General features: G+C 39.0%; 1 protein-coding gene across 8 annotated transcripts in view; it reads left to right on the top strand.

Moving 5' to 3' along the window:
• The window catches only part of DLG2 (discs large MAGUK scaffold protein 2), a 677,470-nt gene that overhangs the window by 637,665 nt on the left and 22,908 nt on the right, over positions 1-16,897 (top strand). For 6 of the 8 annotated variants that reach the window (XM_075727693.1, XM_075727696.1, XM_075727698.1 and 3 more), the window contains one exon: positions 16,048-16,093. In XM_075727693.1, coding sequence (XP_075583808.1) covers positions 16,048-16,093 — 46 coding nt within the window. Of the gene's footprint in view, positions 1-15,049; positions 15,150-16,047; positions 16,094-16,897 lie in introns of all 8 variants that reach the window. The other 2 variants (XM_075727694.1, XM_075727691.1) reach the window with 1 other exon arrangement.

Here is a 16,897-nt window from a genome sequence, read left to right as displayed (position 1 = left end):
ATGGAGACTGGATTATTTATTTTCATCTTCACCAAGCAGAACCTGCAGTCACACCTGCCCTGGTCTCAGGTACAGCATCTGTGCTAGTGGTTCACCATGGCAGATCTGGGTGTGTCAATGCAGAGAAAAAAGTAATAATCCCAACTGAAACCCTGCTTCTCAGAAATTAGAAAGTATAACGATGTATTAGACTATCTATCCTCTCTCTCTGCCAATCAAAGATTGTTTCTAACATGTATCAGTGTTTGGCTAGGCTTAAGTTTTCTAAGTATAAATTTTCACCACTTTTAGAGAGAAACAGTTCTGTGGTCCATAATAAGAAAGTTTTCCACATATTCAGTGTATTTTAACCAACTTTTCTTTGCACTCCTCTTCTAAAAATATTTGGCATAATGAATGGATTTCCTAAAGTGATTAGTACTGGGACAATAATAGAAGCAGAAGAAAATCCGCAATCTGAGCATGTTTTGAAAACCTGCATCTTCATTGTGGAGCTAGCTGCTGATTTGGAGAGCCTGGTAACACACACTCACCAGTGGGTTACATTGCACTGACAGAGAAAGAGTACATCCTCTGGCATGTCCCAAAAATTTCACTCATTGACTGAGTCCTCAGTTTTCCTTATAAAATAATCCCCTCAATTGCTTAATTATCTTTGTTTTCTGAATTCCCTCCAGTCAGTAGCAAAATGGTAGTGAGAGATACAGGACTGGGAATAGCATTTCTGTCCACATTGGTGTGTATTTGTCCATGTGTACGTGTATGAAAAGAGAAAAGGAGGGGGCTTTGCCTTTTTTTCCGCCTCTAAATTTGGTGATCAGAAAATAGCAACAGACACCGAGTAAAAGATAATGGAAGTGTCAAACACCAGAATGTGTGGGATCACAGGTGGAGTGATTTACTAAGAAGAAGAGAGGTTGAACATATAATAAGCAGCATACACCTACCCGCAAGGATGATATGGAGGAGGGTTAGTGAAGGTGGCTTAGGTACTGACACACAATTAAATATTCTTTATGCTTGGTCTCAGCTAGATTTATCCCTCCTTACCAATCTAGCCTGACTTTTCTCTGTTCTCCCAGTCTTTCTAATTTCTTGTTGCTATTTAATGGTAACAGCTGCCTGCAGGGTATTCGTCAAAGAAATCTGAGCACTCTTACTGGAGTAAGTGCTCATCTCGGCTATAAATTTGGCCTCCAACTGGTATTCCAACCGTTGCTTAGAAAAATGATGACTTGTGTAGCTGTAAACTTTGGCAACTGGAGGTACATATGCCTGGGAGAAATGTGCCTAGGAGCAATCTGCCTGTGTGTACTTGCCTGCGTAATCCAGCCCTTTTATATTTTTTCTAACCTGCCACTACTGTAGTTTTTAAGGAGCAGCCAGTGAATAATGCAGCTGCAATGTTGTTGTTCTATTTCTATACTTACTGCTATTTTTAAAGACCTTGAGTTAAAGGCGGCAGAGTGAACTGCAGTCAGCTCTGTTGCCCAGGAGAGCAGCTGGAGGACAATAACCTGGATGCAGTGCAAGACTGGGGAGAAGCAGGAGAGGGTGGCTTCACTGGGACCCAAGGGTGAGAGCAGCCTCGCAACGAGGGGTGCAGTCCAGGGCAGTCCCAGGGCATGAACAGCAGGTCTGGTGGCAGCAACCAAGGTTGGTCCACAGCCCTGCGGTTCCCAGAAAGTCTGTAGTGATGAGTCAGGTCCAAACAAGCCAGGAAGTCACATCAATAAGGTGAGGTGGGATGGGCAAGACGCAAGGCAGGGCATAGGTAAACCAACAGCATAGCCCTGGCAAGGACCACGGGCTGTGGGAGTTTATTGAACCTACTTGTCCTGCGGACACGCATCCCACTGATGTGATCCCAGATGAGATCATGACCAACCAGGACTGACTTGCTGTTTACTTTGTTCTGTGACTATCAAAGCACCTTAGTTTGGTCCAAAATTTTCTAGCTTGCCTTTCTTATGACTACTTGAACAGCATTTGCTACCAGGAGGCTGCAAAAGATAATGTTAGGTTTATACTAATGGTTTATACAGCTTACCATAAGGCTTATACTACCAATTCTGACTAACTTTGATCATTAGAAATAAAATGTCAGTCTTTGCTGTGTAATTAAATTTTAGTTTAAAAATCTTTTTCCATTCCTTGGTGCTATTTTCACTTGCAGTATCAATTGAATTGAGTATTCTCTTTTACTTCCATTTCATCATGTTTCTAGTGTATTGAAGACGAAGAGCCTTCCCATTACATGCAGTAGAAGTTGACCTGAGCCCTAGTATGAGTTTTTTGCTAAGGACTGTTATACTGTTTTAGTCACATTAAAAATAGCAGACATGAACTAGAGTAAAAAGTTAGAATATGAATTAAATCCCCCAGCTTAGAGACATTTGAAGTGAAACTTTGGTTTAGGCAGGCCCTAAAACAAAAAAGAGTATTTCCACTCTGATCTGATCTGATTCCTAATAACATTTTAGCAATCCTAGTAACATTTAGCATCCAAAATGGTTCACAGTGTGGCCTCAGCTGTATAAACAAAATGACTCTTCAATAACACTCCAGCAAACACATTGCAATTTGCCCAAAACAAAAATGTTCTATTGTCTCAGTGCCAGACAATTATTGGACACCCACTGATATTAAAAATAATTTGCTTAGAGTGATAATTTCTAGCTAAAATATGCTTCCATTAGGCATTTATTTATAAGCTTCTGGAAGATTTCTACGGAGCACATGCAGAGATGGGTTGTAATGTTCTAGCTTGGCTTTTACCTGTCACAAAAATATTTTACCTGCACAATTGGAAAGCCTGAAATATTGCTTCCTGCAGAAATATTATTTACACATACATACAACACATTACACACATTGAGACAATTCTGTAAATGTTGTAAAACATTAGCTGATTTTTTTAAATAAGAATTTTCTGTCTTCTAAATTAATATTTCTCCACCTCAAAAATCCCAAAGTGAACAGCTCTTCTTTTCTTCACGGTCAAGAGCACCAACCTGCCACTGTTATCTAAAAGAGATGTGATGAATCATGCTGTAAAGGGAATCTGGGGTCACTACCTCTGCCCCAGGCACATACGGAGTGAATGTTTAAAGCTAGATGCAGTGAATCCCATTTCTGAGCTTAACTGGGTGCACCTTCTAAAAAACATGGCAGCCATTTCAAGACACAGTGAAACAGGGTTATTGGCCCTTCAGTGCTTCACAAGGCTAAGGCATGGCAAGGATTTGCAATCCTTATCTGCTTTATCTTGATCGGACATGATAATCTAAACTTTAAGAACCACGGGGTCTTATTCAAACTGTGCAGTTTAAAAGCCTAAAGTAGACATCTCAACCATCTCTTCTGGACTAATCTTTGCGCTAGTAGTTACAGTGAATAAACTAGGAACTTGTAACAGGTATTCTGAATATACTCTTCCATTACCACTTGGCCAAGTGTAAAATATAAATGCTAGGTTAGGTTAGGTTAGGCAAAACTATCTAGAAATGCACAGGGGTAAGCCCTCTGCTCAGCCCAGCGTATAACTCCTGAAGTGTCAATAGAAATCACGCTGTTGCTGTAGAGATAGGGCAGGCTCCTGAACATCTTCGTTTGTATACCTACAGGTGGAAAAATTACAGACAAGAAAATCCCCTTCTACTCAGAACTGAGTTTTTTATAGAAAATCATTCTGCATGTCATTTATTTGCAAGAGTTGTGAATCAGTATTTTACTGTACACTCCCCCGTCTCAGAATGATTGAAATTTGCTTTGCTGTAACCAGAGAATAAGAACATTTTTTCATGTGTGCAACTTAAAATAAGCTTTGGAAATCATTCATGTCATAAAATTTCTGGGTTTACCTCTCCATTACTAATTGACATAAAATCTTTTACAAAACCATTGTTTCTGCAATATTGGAATTTAGTTGTTACTCTTTAGCAATCATTCAAGAATGCTCCTCTGTGATAAAATGGAAATTAATGACAAGGATAAAAAAGTAATGTGAAATCATGTTGCACAAATTCTTATACATAGCTATTTATAAGAAATCAAAAAAAGCTGGTCAAGTGATAAAAAGCAAATTACTGAGCAGAGATATTTGCTGCACAAGGACTTTTTATTGGCACAAGGAATTAGTAGGTCTGAAGATATTCTCCAGAGCTTTGGTGTGAAACTGCCCAGCGCAAGGAAGAGGAATAAATTGCTCGTCTCCATCTGGCTTTGTTGCAGTCTTGCTTCTCATTTTCTCTCTGTTGGATTTAAGTTCTGGAAAAGGCTGCAAGACCTCAGAAATAGGGGTAGCATTGAGTGCCATGGAAGAATCAGATCTCAGCTTCGTTCCTGACAGTGCAGCCTGTATTTTGGAGGAGACGTCTTCTCTCTAGGCCAGAGCAAAAGCTGGGTCTCATTTGTCCAGCTTCCCTTGCTCTTTCATGCATTTTCACATCCTCCACAGTCTTGCCTTCATGTTTCACGACAGCTGTAGCTGGTGCCAGGCAGTGGATGCTGGCTGCACATCTGTTTTGACCTGAGCCAATATTATTCGGCTGTCCTGACCGTTCCTGTTTTAGCTGAATACCTTTCACTCAGTGTTTCTGCAAGGTACATTAGAAATACTGCTGTCATCAGCATCTAGTGCACTCATATGCTGAAGTAATCAAATGAAATTCAGATGATAAAACAGCACATAGCCAGGAAAATCTAACTGTACAGTGCCTTGTTGCTCCAGGATGTCTTGAGGCACTCCACAAAGACATGCAATAATTTAAAAATAATGCCTGTTGGGCCCCGGTCCCAGTTGAAAGTAACAGAAAACAAGTGAGTATTCGGTTTTCATTTATGCCACAATAGCAGTGTTGACTCTAGCAGGGAACTGGCATGCCTTGAAGAACCTAGTTTTTTAAAGTGGTGAAGCAGTTCTAGAGATTGTGAAAAATACTGTCAAGTCAAATTTGAGCTTTTACTCAGCTGAAGAGAAGAAACATGTTTTTGTAGCTTGCTTTTCAAAATCCAGCAGTTTTTCTTTCAAATTAAAAAAAAAAAAGTAAAAAACCTTTGGGTATGTTTTCCGGTTTAAAAAAAAAAAAAAAAAAAAAAGCCATTTTGCATTTTATTGAGAAATACAAATTCTAAATATCTGCAACTTGTAAGCATGATGGAGTAGAGTAGCAAATGTGAGAAATAAAGGCTTTGGGGTTGAACTTGATCCAGATGGTGAAAAATATTTCTGCCTATTGGCAGCTTGTCAGTCAAAGAAAATACTGATGGACTAATTTCTTCAGTTAACGACCAATTTAAATACATGTATTTCATAGATTTTTCCAGTTTCTTCAGCCTGATAATTGTGTGGAGTTTATTTATAGGATAATATTGTTTCTTAGGTGGCCATAATGTTAGGACTATAGTATCAGTGTTTTCTATTCCACAAGAAGTGTGTGCCATCCCTGCTTAGGTAAGAGAAATGTTTAAGAGAGTCACTGACATAACGATATGTAATGTAATGTTTAAATTGGTCACGGATTAAATATAACACGGTGAAAATTTGCCAGCACAGAGAGAATACCAAAGTTTACAGCTGAGAGTTAATTGCTTTTCTTCTAAGCTGTTCCAGCAGAAATTTGTGCTGAATTTAACTTCATGTGTGTGCTATTTTTGTAACTAGTTGTCTAATGCCCTGAATTAAATGGTAGGAAATTTGCATGTACGGATAGATAATGTCACAGTTACTTAGATTTCTTCTAAAAAAGTGGTTGAAAATAAAATTGTATAGTATTGGCAATAGGTATTGTCAAAGAATTAGAAACAGAACAAAGTTTTCTTCTAGTAAGATTTCACACAAAGCTCCAGAAGAGTGGAGTTAAGCATTAACACTCATCAAGATGATACAGTCCCTATATTTCACATCTTTTTTTCTGGCTCACTGAAATTCAAGCAGTTCAGTTATGATTGACTTAGTGACTCACAAGCCATGTTTCGGAGGTTATAAGGACACAGGAACTGCCAACCTGGGTCAAAGCCAAAGTCCATCTAATGCGATATTCCCATCTGTGAGACCAGTAGTACTGGAAGATGTAGAACTTCACCTCCTACACAAACCTCACACCAGCCTCTTAGAAACTGACTTTGTTTTATTTGCCCATGCCTTTATTTTTTATAATTTTAGCTGTAAGGCCTAAATAAATCTATGTTTTAAATGAAAACCATGAGCCTGGTATGACTCCCTGTCTCCTGAGCCAGATCTTTGCCATAATTCAGCCTGCTACACCAGTCACCTGTGAGTGCAAACACTATTCCTTTAACTCAAAAGAGCAGTTCAAAAGATTAGTCTGCTCCAATTTTCTTTCAGCAAAAAGCTTGAAGGCATGTAGGTATTGTAAATCTTTCTCCACTACTACTTCACAAAATAAGAGGAATAAAGGTCTTTATGCAACTTATTCTTTTTACGCAATGGTCCATTTTATGCAGTAGTTTACAACTGCACAAGTCAAGTGCACAGCACTTGATTGCACAAATAAATGATTCCACAAAAAATAGTGATAAAGGAGCAAGTTGGGTGTTTTTAACAGCACAGACAGCTAACACCTTCTCCAGCTTTATTTATTAGTGAGATTAATTCAAAAGATTACATAGGGGAGACCAAACCCCTCAATTTCATTTGCAAATCTAAGGAAGCACGAGCGGTCAACTGGGAATCAGAGTTAAGAAAAAGATATGAAAAAATAGCTGATCAAAATTGAGGAATGAAGATCAAGCTGATGAAGGTCCTACAGTGTACACTGTAGGAAAACCTATGGTTCTGGGCTGGTGATCAGACAGTCCCAAAACTTTGCCAAGTGCCCACCAAGTTACTGTTGATCTCTGAGGCTCTTCCATTATCATTGTTGCACAAAGGATGCTGAGACAGGTTCACGTGTGCAAAGATTTTTGAGTGGGATCAGTAGCTGATGGCATACATCAGCTCTAACAGGAAAAGATACTTTCTGGGGAAGAAAAAAAAAGAAAAGGTAGAGGAAATTTTGGGACAACATTGTCAAACATTGAATACACCTTCTAACTCCAGAGATAGCCTTGAGAAAGGAGAAGAAGACCTCCACACTGCCCATATGACTGTAGTGAGCCCGGCTAGGTCAAAGCCCACGTTGGACCCCAGCACAACTCTGCAGTGCTGGATCTGTGAGCATCTCATCACATAAACACAGACGTTAGAGCTGGGAGAGGCTTATTGTTTAGCTCTTTTCCCTTCACCACCCCCTTCTCTCCCAGCACTGCAGTGTTATTCCCTGTAGTACTTAAGATTAGCAGATTTGTTTTAAATGTGAAAAATGATCTAGGCTTTTCCACTTCCCTTGGGGCAGATTATTCTACATCCAAATTGATTTCACTGTCAAGGAGCTTTGCCCTTTCTTATTTTCTCACTATTAATTTCAGTGTTGCTTCTTGAACAAATCATTCCCACCCTCTTTGTGTACAACCTTCGGATACTTGTAAATGACCTTGGCTGTCACGTAAGCAAGGTTTTTACGTTGGCGTTTCAATCCTACCAACAATGATGCAATGTAAATTAGCACAGATGAGTACTCCCTTTTTAATGTGATTCGTACTTTCCACCAAGTTAAATACATGTTTGCAGAATTGAAAATACTGCTTTTACATGCTTTTTGAAAGTCTATTCATCTTTCTGTTCCCCTGGTAGTTTGTGTTGGTTTTAACTGTTGTTTTGTTAGGAATTAAAATTGAGTTGCTGGCTGACAAGTGGCATTAAGTCAGTGTTAAAAAAAAGATTAGTAAAATTCCCTATTTATGAATACTAAGCAACACTACCCTTGTCTGTAGAAGCTGGACAGAATGGAGTTTTTAATCAGGCTTGTACTTTTTCATTTTGGGTTTCCAAGATCCAAAACTCCCTGCAGTTTCATGCACAAACTAAGCAATTAGACTTATCTTCATCTGATCTTCTTCTCACCCGAAGTTACTCTCACTTATCAAAACAGATCATGGTGCAAAAAATCAATAAGGAATGGTTGTAGCACAGGCTTCTCCTGCCCCCCCCCTCCAAATACTTGCAGTATCTAAGAAAATTTAAGGTTGAATTTAACAGAATAAGGACATCCTTAGCTCTGTATCTCATAAAAAGACATAGAGAAGTTGGAAAGTGTTGCTTGCCAGCATATAACTGTGTTGTTAACTGTGGGCACCTACAGGCCTGTCAGCCTGACCTCAGTGCCGGGGAAGACTATGGAGTGGTTCATCTTGAGTACGCTCAACAGGCATGTGCAGGTCAATGAGGGGATCAGGCCCAGCCAGCACGGGTTCATGAAAGGCAGGTCCTGCTTGACCAACCTGTTCTCCTTTAATGACCTGGTGACCCATCTAGTGGATGAGGGAAAGGTTGTGAATGTCATCTACCTGGACTTTAGTAAAGCCTTTGACACAGTCTCCCACAGTATTCTCCTATGGAAGCTGGAGGCTCATGGCCTAGGCAGGTGTACTCTTCGCTGGGTAAAAAACTGGCTTGGTGGCCGAGCCCAGAGAGTCGTAGTGAATGGAGTTAAATCCACTTGGTGACCGGTCACAAGCAGTGTTCCCCAGGGCTCAGTACTGGGGCCAGTCTTGTTGAATATCTTTATTGATGATCTGGATGAGGGGATTGAGTGCACCCTCAGTAAGTTTGCAGATGACACCAAGATGGGTGGGAGTGTCGATCTGCTGGAGGGTAGGATGGCCCTGCAGAGGGACCTGGACAGGCTGGATCGATGGGCCAAGGCCAACTGTATGAGGTTCAACAAGGCCAAGTGCCGGGTCCTGCACTTCGGGCACAACAACCCCATGCAACGCTACAGGCTTGGGGAAGAGTGGCTGGAAAGCTGCCTGGCCGAAAAGGACCTGGGGGTGTTGGTCGACAGCCTGCTGAACATGAGCCAGCAGTGTGCCCAGGTGGCCAAGAAGGCCAATAACATCCTGGCTTGTATCGGGAATAGTGTGGCTGGCAGGAGCAGGGAGGTGATTGTGCCCCTGTACTTGGCGCTGGTGAGGCCGCACCTGGAATCCTGTGTCCAGTTTTGGGCCCCTCGCTACAAGAAAGACATTGAGGTGCTGGAGCATGTTCAGAGAAGGGCTGTGAAGCTGGTGAAGGGTCTGGAGGACAGGCCTTATGAGGATCGGCTGAGGGAACTGGGGTTGTTTAGTGTGGAGAAGAGGAGGCTGAGGGGAGACCTTATCACTCTCTACAACTCCCTGAAAGGAGGTTGTAGTGAGGTGGGTGTTGGTCTCTTCTCCCAAGTAACTAGCAACAGGACAAGAGGAAATGGCCTCAAGTTGCACCAGGGGAGGTTTAGATTGGATATTAGGAAAAATTTCTTCATGGAAAGAGTGGTCAAGCATTGGAACAGGCTGCCCAGAGAGGTGGTGGAGTCACCATCCCTGGAGGTGTTCAACAAATGTGTAGACGTGGTACTTTAGGAAGTGGTTCAGTAGTCATGGTGGTGTTGGGTTGATGGTTGAACTGATGAACTTAGAGGTCCTTTCCAACCTTAATGATTCGATTCTAGTTTTACTTTCATTAAAAACTAATCCAGCCACCAAGGCAGGAAACATGAAATTAATTATTACTTTACCCTTAATTGGTTTAGTGGTGGACTTGGTAGTGTTAGGTTAATGGTTGGACTGGATGATCTTAAAGGTCTTTTCAAGCCTAAACAATTCTATGATTCTATGATTCTATGGTCAGACTGTGAATGAAAGATATATGTCTTAAGGAATATACTGCGTGGTCACTGTACAACCAGGCTTACAGATGCCACTAACAACTTCTTAGTTTATCTTTTGCATGTCTGCACAGACTTCTTTAGGAGCTTTCTGTGTGTGTGAGCCATGCATTGGCCAAGTTTATGGTTACACCATGAAATGTATTGGCAGTGCATGGCCAAGTTTGTGGTTACAACATGAAAGCAAGAATGGCTCGGTAGCATTGGTTTTCTTCTAGACTTGGTCAAGTCACTTAGCCTCAGCATACTTCATTATCTTAATAAAAGAGACTACCATGGCCTCAGTGATAGTATCCACCAGGTCATAGCATTGACCTAGTCCCCACAAAGTGCCTGTAAGGAAGGCACTGCTATGGTCCCAGTATTGCAGATGGAACAATGAGGCAGAAAATCCCAAAGTGCAGTTTGACCCATGTTCCCCAGACCATGCTGCCACGCTAACTGCAAAACCACTTTTCACATAAAGCAAATATACTAACACAGGATTGTCTTCAAAAATTTGTTTTGGAGACTTCATATTCATCATGCATTTTGAATTGCTAAGTGAAAAAGCCTACTATAAAAGAGAGGTGATATGTATGTTTGAAAGGAGAAATGACACTAAGTATCTGCTACAGTCCAAAACTTTTCTTTCTGGTATCAGTGCGACTTTTTGGTATGATGGGAGAGATCTAACATGTAGAGATTTAACAGCGTTTGAGTGCCCATACCTTTACTAAAGTCAGTGTTCAAACAGAGTAAAATAATATTCCTAATACAAAAAGTGCGAATTAAATACAGAGAAAAGGTTTGCAGGGACATAATACTGCCAATAAATTTTGTAGATTTTTGTAGAACGCTGTATAAGTGAGGGCTTTTCATTTAAGTTAGGCCAAAACCAGATATTGAAGGGGAAGAATCAAAAAAACCATGGCAGATGAGAAGCAGCAAAATGAATGAACTCATGTACACTGCTAGACCAATCTCAGAACAAGACTGATACAGATAACCACATAACGTAAAAACTAGGCTAAATCTTAGCTCAAACCTGCCTAAAAATAGGTGGTAAATGAAATATATCTACATCCTGTAAAAAAGAATTTCACAGCCAGTGCTCTGGAACAGCTTTTTCTCAGGTTCTTCCCCAACACTGGTTCCCAGCTTGTGACTGAGGATTAGCATCGGTTGAATGACATAGCAAAATAAAGTATTGCCAATGTATTTGGGAGTTTAATGGCTTTTGCTTTTAGAGATTTTAGAGCTTTTAGAGCATGAAAACAAATCTTTCCCCAACATATTAGGCTATTCTGCAAAGTGTAAAGAGGACAACCTCTATCAAGAGCACATCTGCACTAAACAGCATGGGCTGGATCAGCTACATTATGAAAAAAAAAATTGAGAAGAAGCTCAAAGTAAACAATGGTATAGTTGCCTATTGCAGTACGGTACAACCATCAAATTACTGATGCACTATTCCTTGTAGAGTTTACCACTATAAAGCAAATTTTGAAATTGGATTGTTTATTTAATATTACATGAAAGTTTCCTTTAAAAATACACTATCTTATTAGCTGATGAGTAACACACAGATTATATATATATATGGTAGCTGCACCTAGGGAAAAGCATTTAGAATACAAAAATGATGTTGATACAAAAAAATACCAAAGGGAATTCTTAGGAAGAAGAAACACACAGTGTCTTAATGTCTGTCACAACCAGGGAAGGTTGGTATATGTAAGCCAGACTTGCGTAACTGGGGACATGTGGGGATATTTGGTCAAGCAAGAGTGCACATCACAATTTTTTTCTGGCTTCTCCAAAACACAGTCTATGCCTAAGTAATATCAAACAAGAATTCAAACCAGGACATTGGTGAAAGCTTTTCTCCTCTTTTTTTTCTGAGAAAAGACTCTTTTTTTCATCACAGTTCAAATGCTGTGAAGAATGACCTCACTGTTCAGTTGTCAAACAGTACTTGAAAATTTCATTTGCTTTTTAGTGTTAGGCACTTGTCTATATAAAGTGCTTACTAATGCCAATTCCTAGGTTAGTGGTAGTCTGTGTGAACTGATGGCAGTGAGGTATAAAAGTAATTTATTGTACAGGTTTTTCACTGTGACTGAAATGCCCAAGTTATTTGCCATTGCAGGATTTTACAATATTCATGGCAAAGAAATTACAACTTATATAGGAATCCATTTTCAGGCACTTTTTCACTGACTTTCAGAAACTTTGCCTACATAAATACTGCTGAGTCAAGCCTAAGCTTGATACCACACTTTCAATTCCAGTTGCATGCAACTTTTGTATTGGGCTGGGAGATGTAGGCAAATACCTCTCTCATTTATCCTACGGCTATTTCACACCTCTCCAGCAGCATAGGGAGACCCTGTGAAAACCAGCTCCAGAATATTTGACAGGTCTCAAAGTTTCCATTTTATAGAAATAAAATCTCTCAAAAACATACATTTGAATTTTGTAGTTTAACCCTACCACCATTCCTCATATGCATGGTCCTTTCTTAAAAAAGAAAATACGTATTCAGTGTTGGTATCTACTCCTCCACCAACAGAATAAAATCTGGAATTAACACAGTGTATCTAATGAAAACATGGTTTTATTCTGTACGAGTCTCCCTCTCCTCTCTTTGCCAACCCCCTATCTCTATACGTTAGAGATATATCTCATAGTATGTGTAAGAAGCTTTTTGCTGGGTGTCCTCAGGATTTCATATTCGTAAGGTAGAGACCATCAGCCTGATTTTAATCACATTTATATTGGATACAAAACCAAAATCAAGGTTTGTCTTTGGTTTCTTGTAAAGCAACATGCACTCAATGTACAAGAAAACAAATACTTGGTAAGCCCATGCAGTTAATACCAAGGACTAATTATTTCTATAAGTTTGCAAGATCAGACCCAGTTTAGTCTTTTATAATATTTCATATTTTTTGTTATTTTAAATATAATCACTGTGACTACATTGTGATAGTATATATGGTCATCAACATGAATACACACATTGATTAATCTATAGAAACATTAACACATGCATAAACAAATTTGCTTATGGAGATTAATAAACTAAGAGTAAGCTTTATGTTAGGAACAGGGCTTTTTACTGGTGTAAATGCAGTGACACAGTTGGACATAACAGTCAGCTGCTGTGAATTGGTAGATTTTGATTGTCCAAATTGAACTGGAACAATATCTTATTAAAAAGGCAATCCAATTCTTGAAATTGCAAAAGGAGAGAAAGTTCCTATAACACTATAGTATATCTGTCTAGTTTAGAGTATACTGTTAGATCATGCATAAGCTTGAAAAAAAAGTATGCTTTTCTGGTGAAAATGGACTTTCTGAAGTTTTTGCTATAGACTTTTGGGTAAAATACTGAAAAAGAATACTTATAAGTGTTTATTTATCATATAATCTCTTTGAAACACAGCATGATTATTTATCAATTTGATAACATTGTCTTTAATTCCAAAGTGAAATGGCATTTGGTAATGAAGTGATTGTAATTTTAAAACCCCTTTGTTTTTTGAGGTGCTGTTGCATATATATATATATATATTTTTCCCCCTTTTTAAGTGTAATGCCTATAGTATTACTATGTCAAATTCAGATGAATCATGACAAACAACATTTTCACAATGGGAAATGTTAACATGTTACATTCCTTTCTTTGGAAAAATAAAAGAAATTATCACAGAAAACACATTTTAATTTAATTATATCCTTTAGGTTATTAAAGTGATATAATGTGCATGTCAGTCCTCTTTTCATCCACAGATTACTTTAATCCTTCACGTGCATTTTTTTTTTTCCTCTGGCTTTCTTTCATATTTGCTTTGTTTTGAAATGCATGCTGTCTGGATTATTTGTGCATGACCTCCACATTAATTTCACATTGAATGTTTACATACTCTGAGAGATTTTCATGGATCATTTATTCTACATGTGCATTTTTTTCCTTTGTTTTCAGTTACTGAACTTTAAATATGCTTGAAATGTAAAAGTGGCATGAAACTTTCGTGACGCAAGTAGACAACTATTTTACTAGAGATTTTCAGTACCTAACTTCACATCTTTCAGAAATACATATTCTAAACCACATTTTATGCTGTACTTACAAAATATAAGACAATGAATTATATTCTGAAACACTAAATCTATTCCACTTCAGAATTGGAGCCCAATACTGGTTACATTTCATTTGAGCAATGGCAAACACGTGAAATTGGGTGTTTAAATGAGTTAAGAAGGTTTCTGCTCTCTTGGAGGTGATCACTTGCAAAGTCGTGTGTCTGGGCATTAGATACATTCAGTATAGGAGTAAGACGTTATCTGATGGACAACACAGACCACTTCAGATAAGCACTATCTGCAGCTCTGCGCAGGTGCGCTCTGGAAATACCAACTTCTCTCAGTTGACTGTATAGAGACCCTAATTCCTCATTTAGTATCTGAGATAGATGTCCCAAGCAGGCATATCCTGCTTTTACATAGTACAGTGCCATGAGCCCTTGCGACTGTCTATAAAGTCAAAATTTTTATCATGTAAAAACACTATTTCTTCCATATTAATTCTCCATTTGAAGAATTAAAGCAATATATGTTGCTCAACATGCAATGAAATACTGCTTATCAGCAGAATTCCATCTCTAAATCACATAAAACTAAAAGCATATGCAGAGGAACCTAATGAGTAAATATACATGTATAAAATAAAACGAAGTATTTTTTGTTAAATTATGAAAAAAAAGCATTAAAACACACTTAAGAAGTTGTCAATTAAGAGGCCAAATAAAACACTATGAAATCAGCAAGAGTTACCAGAAAAAGTATTTTATTTTAATTGGCACAGGGCTGAATTCACATACCTACTACAAGTAAATCAAAGGCTTCCACTTCCCTCTTTAGAGCTTATTCTTTTTCAGCCAGTTAATTAATTCTGTGCACAGTCTGTTATGATTAAAGATGAGTGGCTTGATCTCAAAGCATGCTCAGCCATTTGTAGCCCTTTATCTGAACAAGCCAAACAAGGTAGTTTCCAAATAAGGAGCTGCAGGTTGTGATTTGAGACCTCTGTAATCAAATCGATCCAGTCTCCAGGGGCTTTGCCTTCATCCTGCAGACCTCACCGCAACCACCTCTGATTCTTTGCAGCCGCTTGGTTTGGACTGATTTGAGTCACTACAGTTCTCTCCACTTTTACAAACTAGTTGTTTTGTCAGCATGAGTGTGACAACAATTAGACGTCCCTGTTTTTGCCCCATGCCTTTTCTCCTTCACAGTCATTCAATGACAAGCGTAAAAAGAACTTCATCTTTTCACGAAAATTCCCATTCTACAAGAGCAAGGAGCAGAGTGAGCAGGAAACAAGTGATCCAGAACGTAAGTAACCTCTTGGAGATGATGTCACATGCAGCAGCACAAAAAATGGGTGACACGCATGATACCAGTACCCCACACATCTAGGCAAATATCTGTCGTAGGCAGGCAGGAGAGGTATTACTACTGTGACCAATGTGTGACTGCAGTTTGGATCCAGCTGGTCCTTCCTTCCCTGGAAACATCATTTTCAGAAGAATAAAACAGTGACCTTAACTTTTGGAAGAGCAGATGTGGCTCCTCAAAGTTGTTGTGGCACCTGTCATAAATCCAAACCTGTCTCTGATTAAATATTCCCAGATCAGAACTGGCTCAAAATAATGCAATTGTGATCTCTTTAACAATGGTAAACTAAATTATTACTTTCTAAAAGGTCCATTCTAATCTCTTTTTTGCCTTTGACATTCTCTGAATTGATTGCCATGGGCAGCTTCACTGAAAGTTTAACAATTAAATGAAGCATTCATGTTAACAGCTTAAAGAAGTAAATCAGATCTTGGAATGTGTACCTCTCTGGGCATTTACTGCTTGCTTAAATTGTACAGAGAACCAACATTATTAAAAATACATGCCAGTTCCAAGCCCTAATATTCATTTTTCTTCTTAATAATTATCTCCCAAATTTATCCGGTGAGGATCATTTCTGGGACTTTGTTTATTGGATTGTCCCTTCTTCCTCACAGCTCCAAAAGCCATGTATAATGGTCACTGCCTCTTTCATTGGCTGCATTCCCATAGAATATGGGTTTAAAGATGTTTCAGAGAGAAAAAGCAGGGATCCAGATTGCTCAATCAACATGGTCAGTCATGGTAGTATCCATTTCAACTCCACTGACTTCTTCCTTCCTCTTCTGCGGCTGTTCTTCCTTTCTCATTGCTCTCTCTGGGGACTTCCGTGCAGGACATCCCCGGATTAGGTGACGACGGTTATGGAACAAAGACTCTGAGTAAGTTCCCAGGAATGGTCACTGTAAATCTCTTTTTGTTTTGTTTTGTTTTGGCTTCTGTTCCTTCTCTGAGGACCCTCCACTCCTAGCATGCACAAGACAGAGTTTTATTTGTTACCCAGCTGTGAATGCATTAAAAATGTTTCAATCGTTTTGTTCTGCATGACGATATTAAATAACATACAGTGTATCAAGCAGACACTTTCACTTCTTTTGTAATAACACCTTTTGTTTCTGACAGTATGTTATTGTTCCCATCATGGCAGTTCCGTAGAGTAGCATAACTAGAACTTGTTTTGCTGCCTAGACTGTTCTTTTCAGCAACAATCCCTCCCTCTCCATCTCAAGGAAAAGTTAAACATTTTAACTTAATCACATCCTGAGGAGATCAATAGAAAACTATTTTATGCTGTTGCTTCTGCATTTTCAGCTTTTTGCATGGGACTGTGTGTTACTTTGCTGGATTTTAGACTAGTATTTGTTATTAATGGAAGAAGTCATTTGCAGGCTGGAGAAGACCATGCCTTCTCCAAAGCTAATTTTGGACCCATTTCACCATTAGCAACCTGTTGTCTGTAATGCAACCTTAATCAATTTCTTTTTCTGATGCAGCAATCCTGTCTCAAAGCTTGGCATTGCAGAATGTGTAACGTGTCAGAAACAATTTTGCTTCCTCGAAAGTTAGACCAGAAAAATTGTATAGAGTGAAATATTTGCAGCTGATTTCTATATAAATAGCTACATTATATTCCGTATCCAGATCTAAATAATTTACTTGCATGTGTTTGGCTGCTTCTTCCTCAG

Source organism: Pelecanus crispus, chromosome 1, assembly GCF_030463565.1.
Source record: "Pelecanus crispus isolate bPelCri1 chromosome 1, bPelCri1.pri, whole genome shotgun sequence".
NCBI classification, from domain to species: Eukaryota; Metazoa; Chordata; class Aves; order Pelecaniformes; family Pelecanidae; genus Pelecanus; species Pelecanus crispus.
The sequence above is the reverse complement of the archived record's forward strand: the minus strand, read 5'-3'. Positions and strand labels throughout refer to the sequence as shown.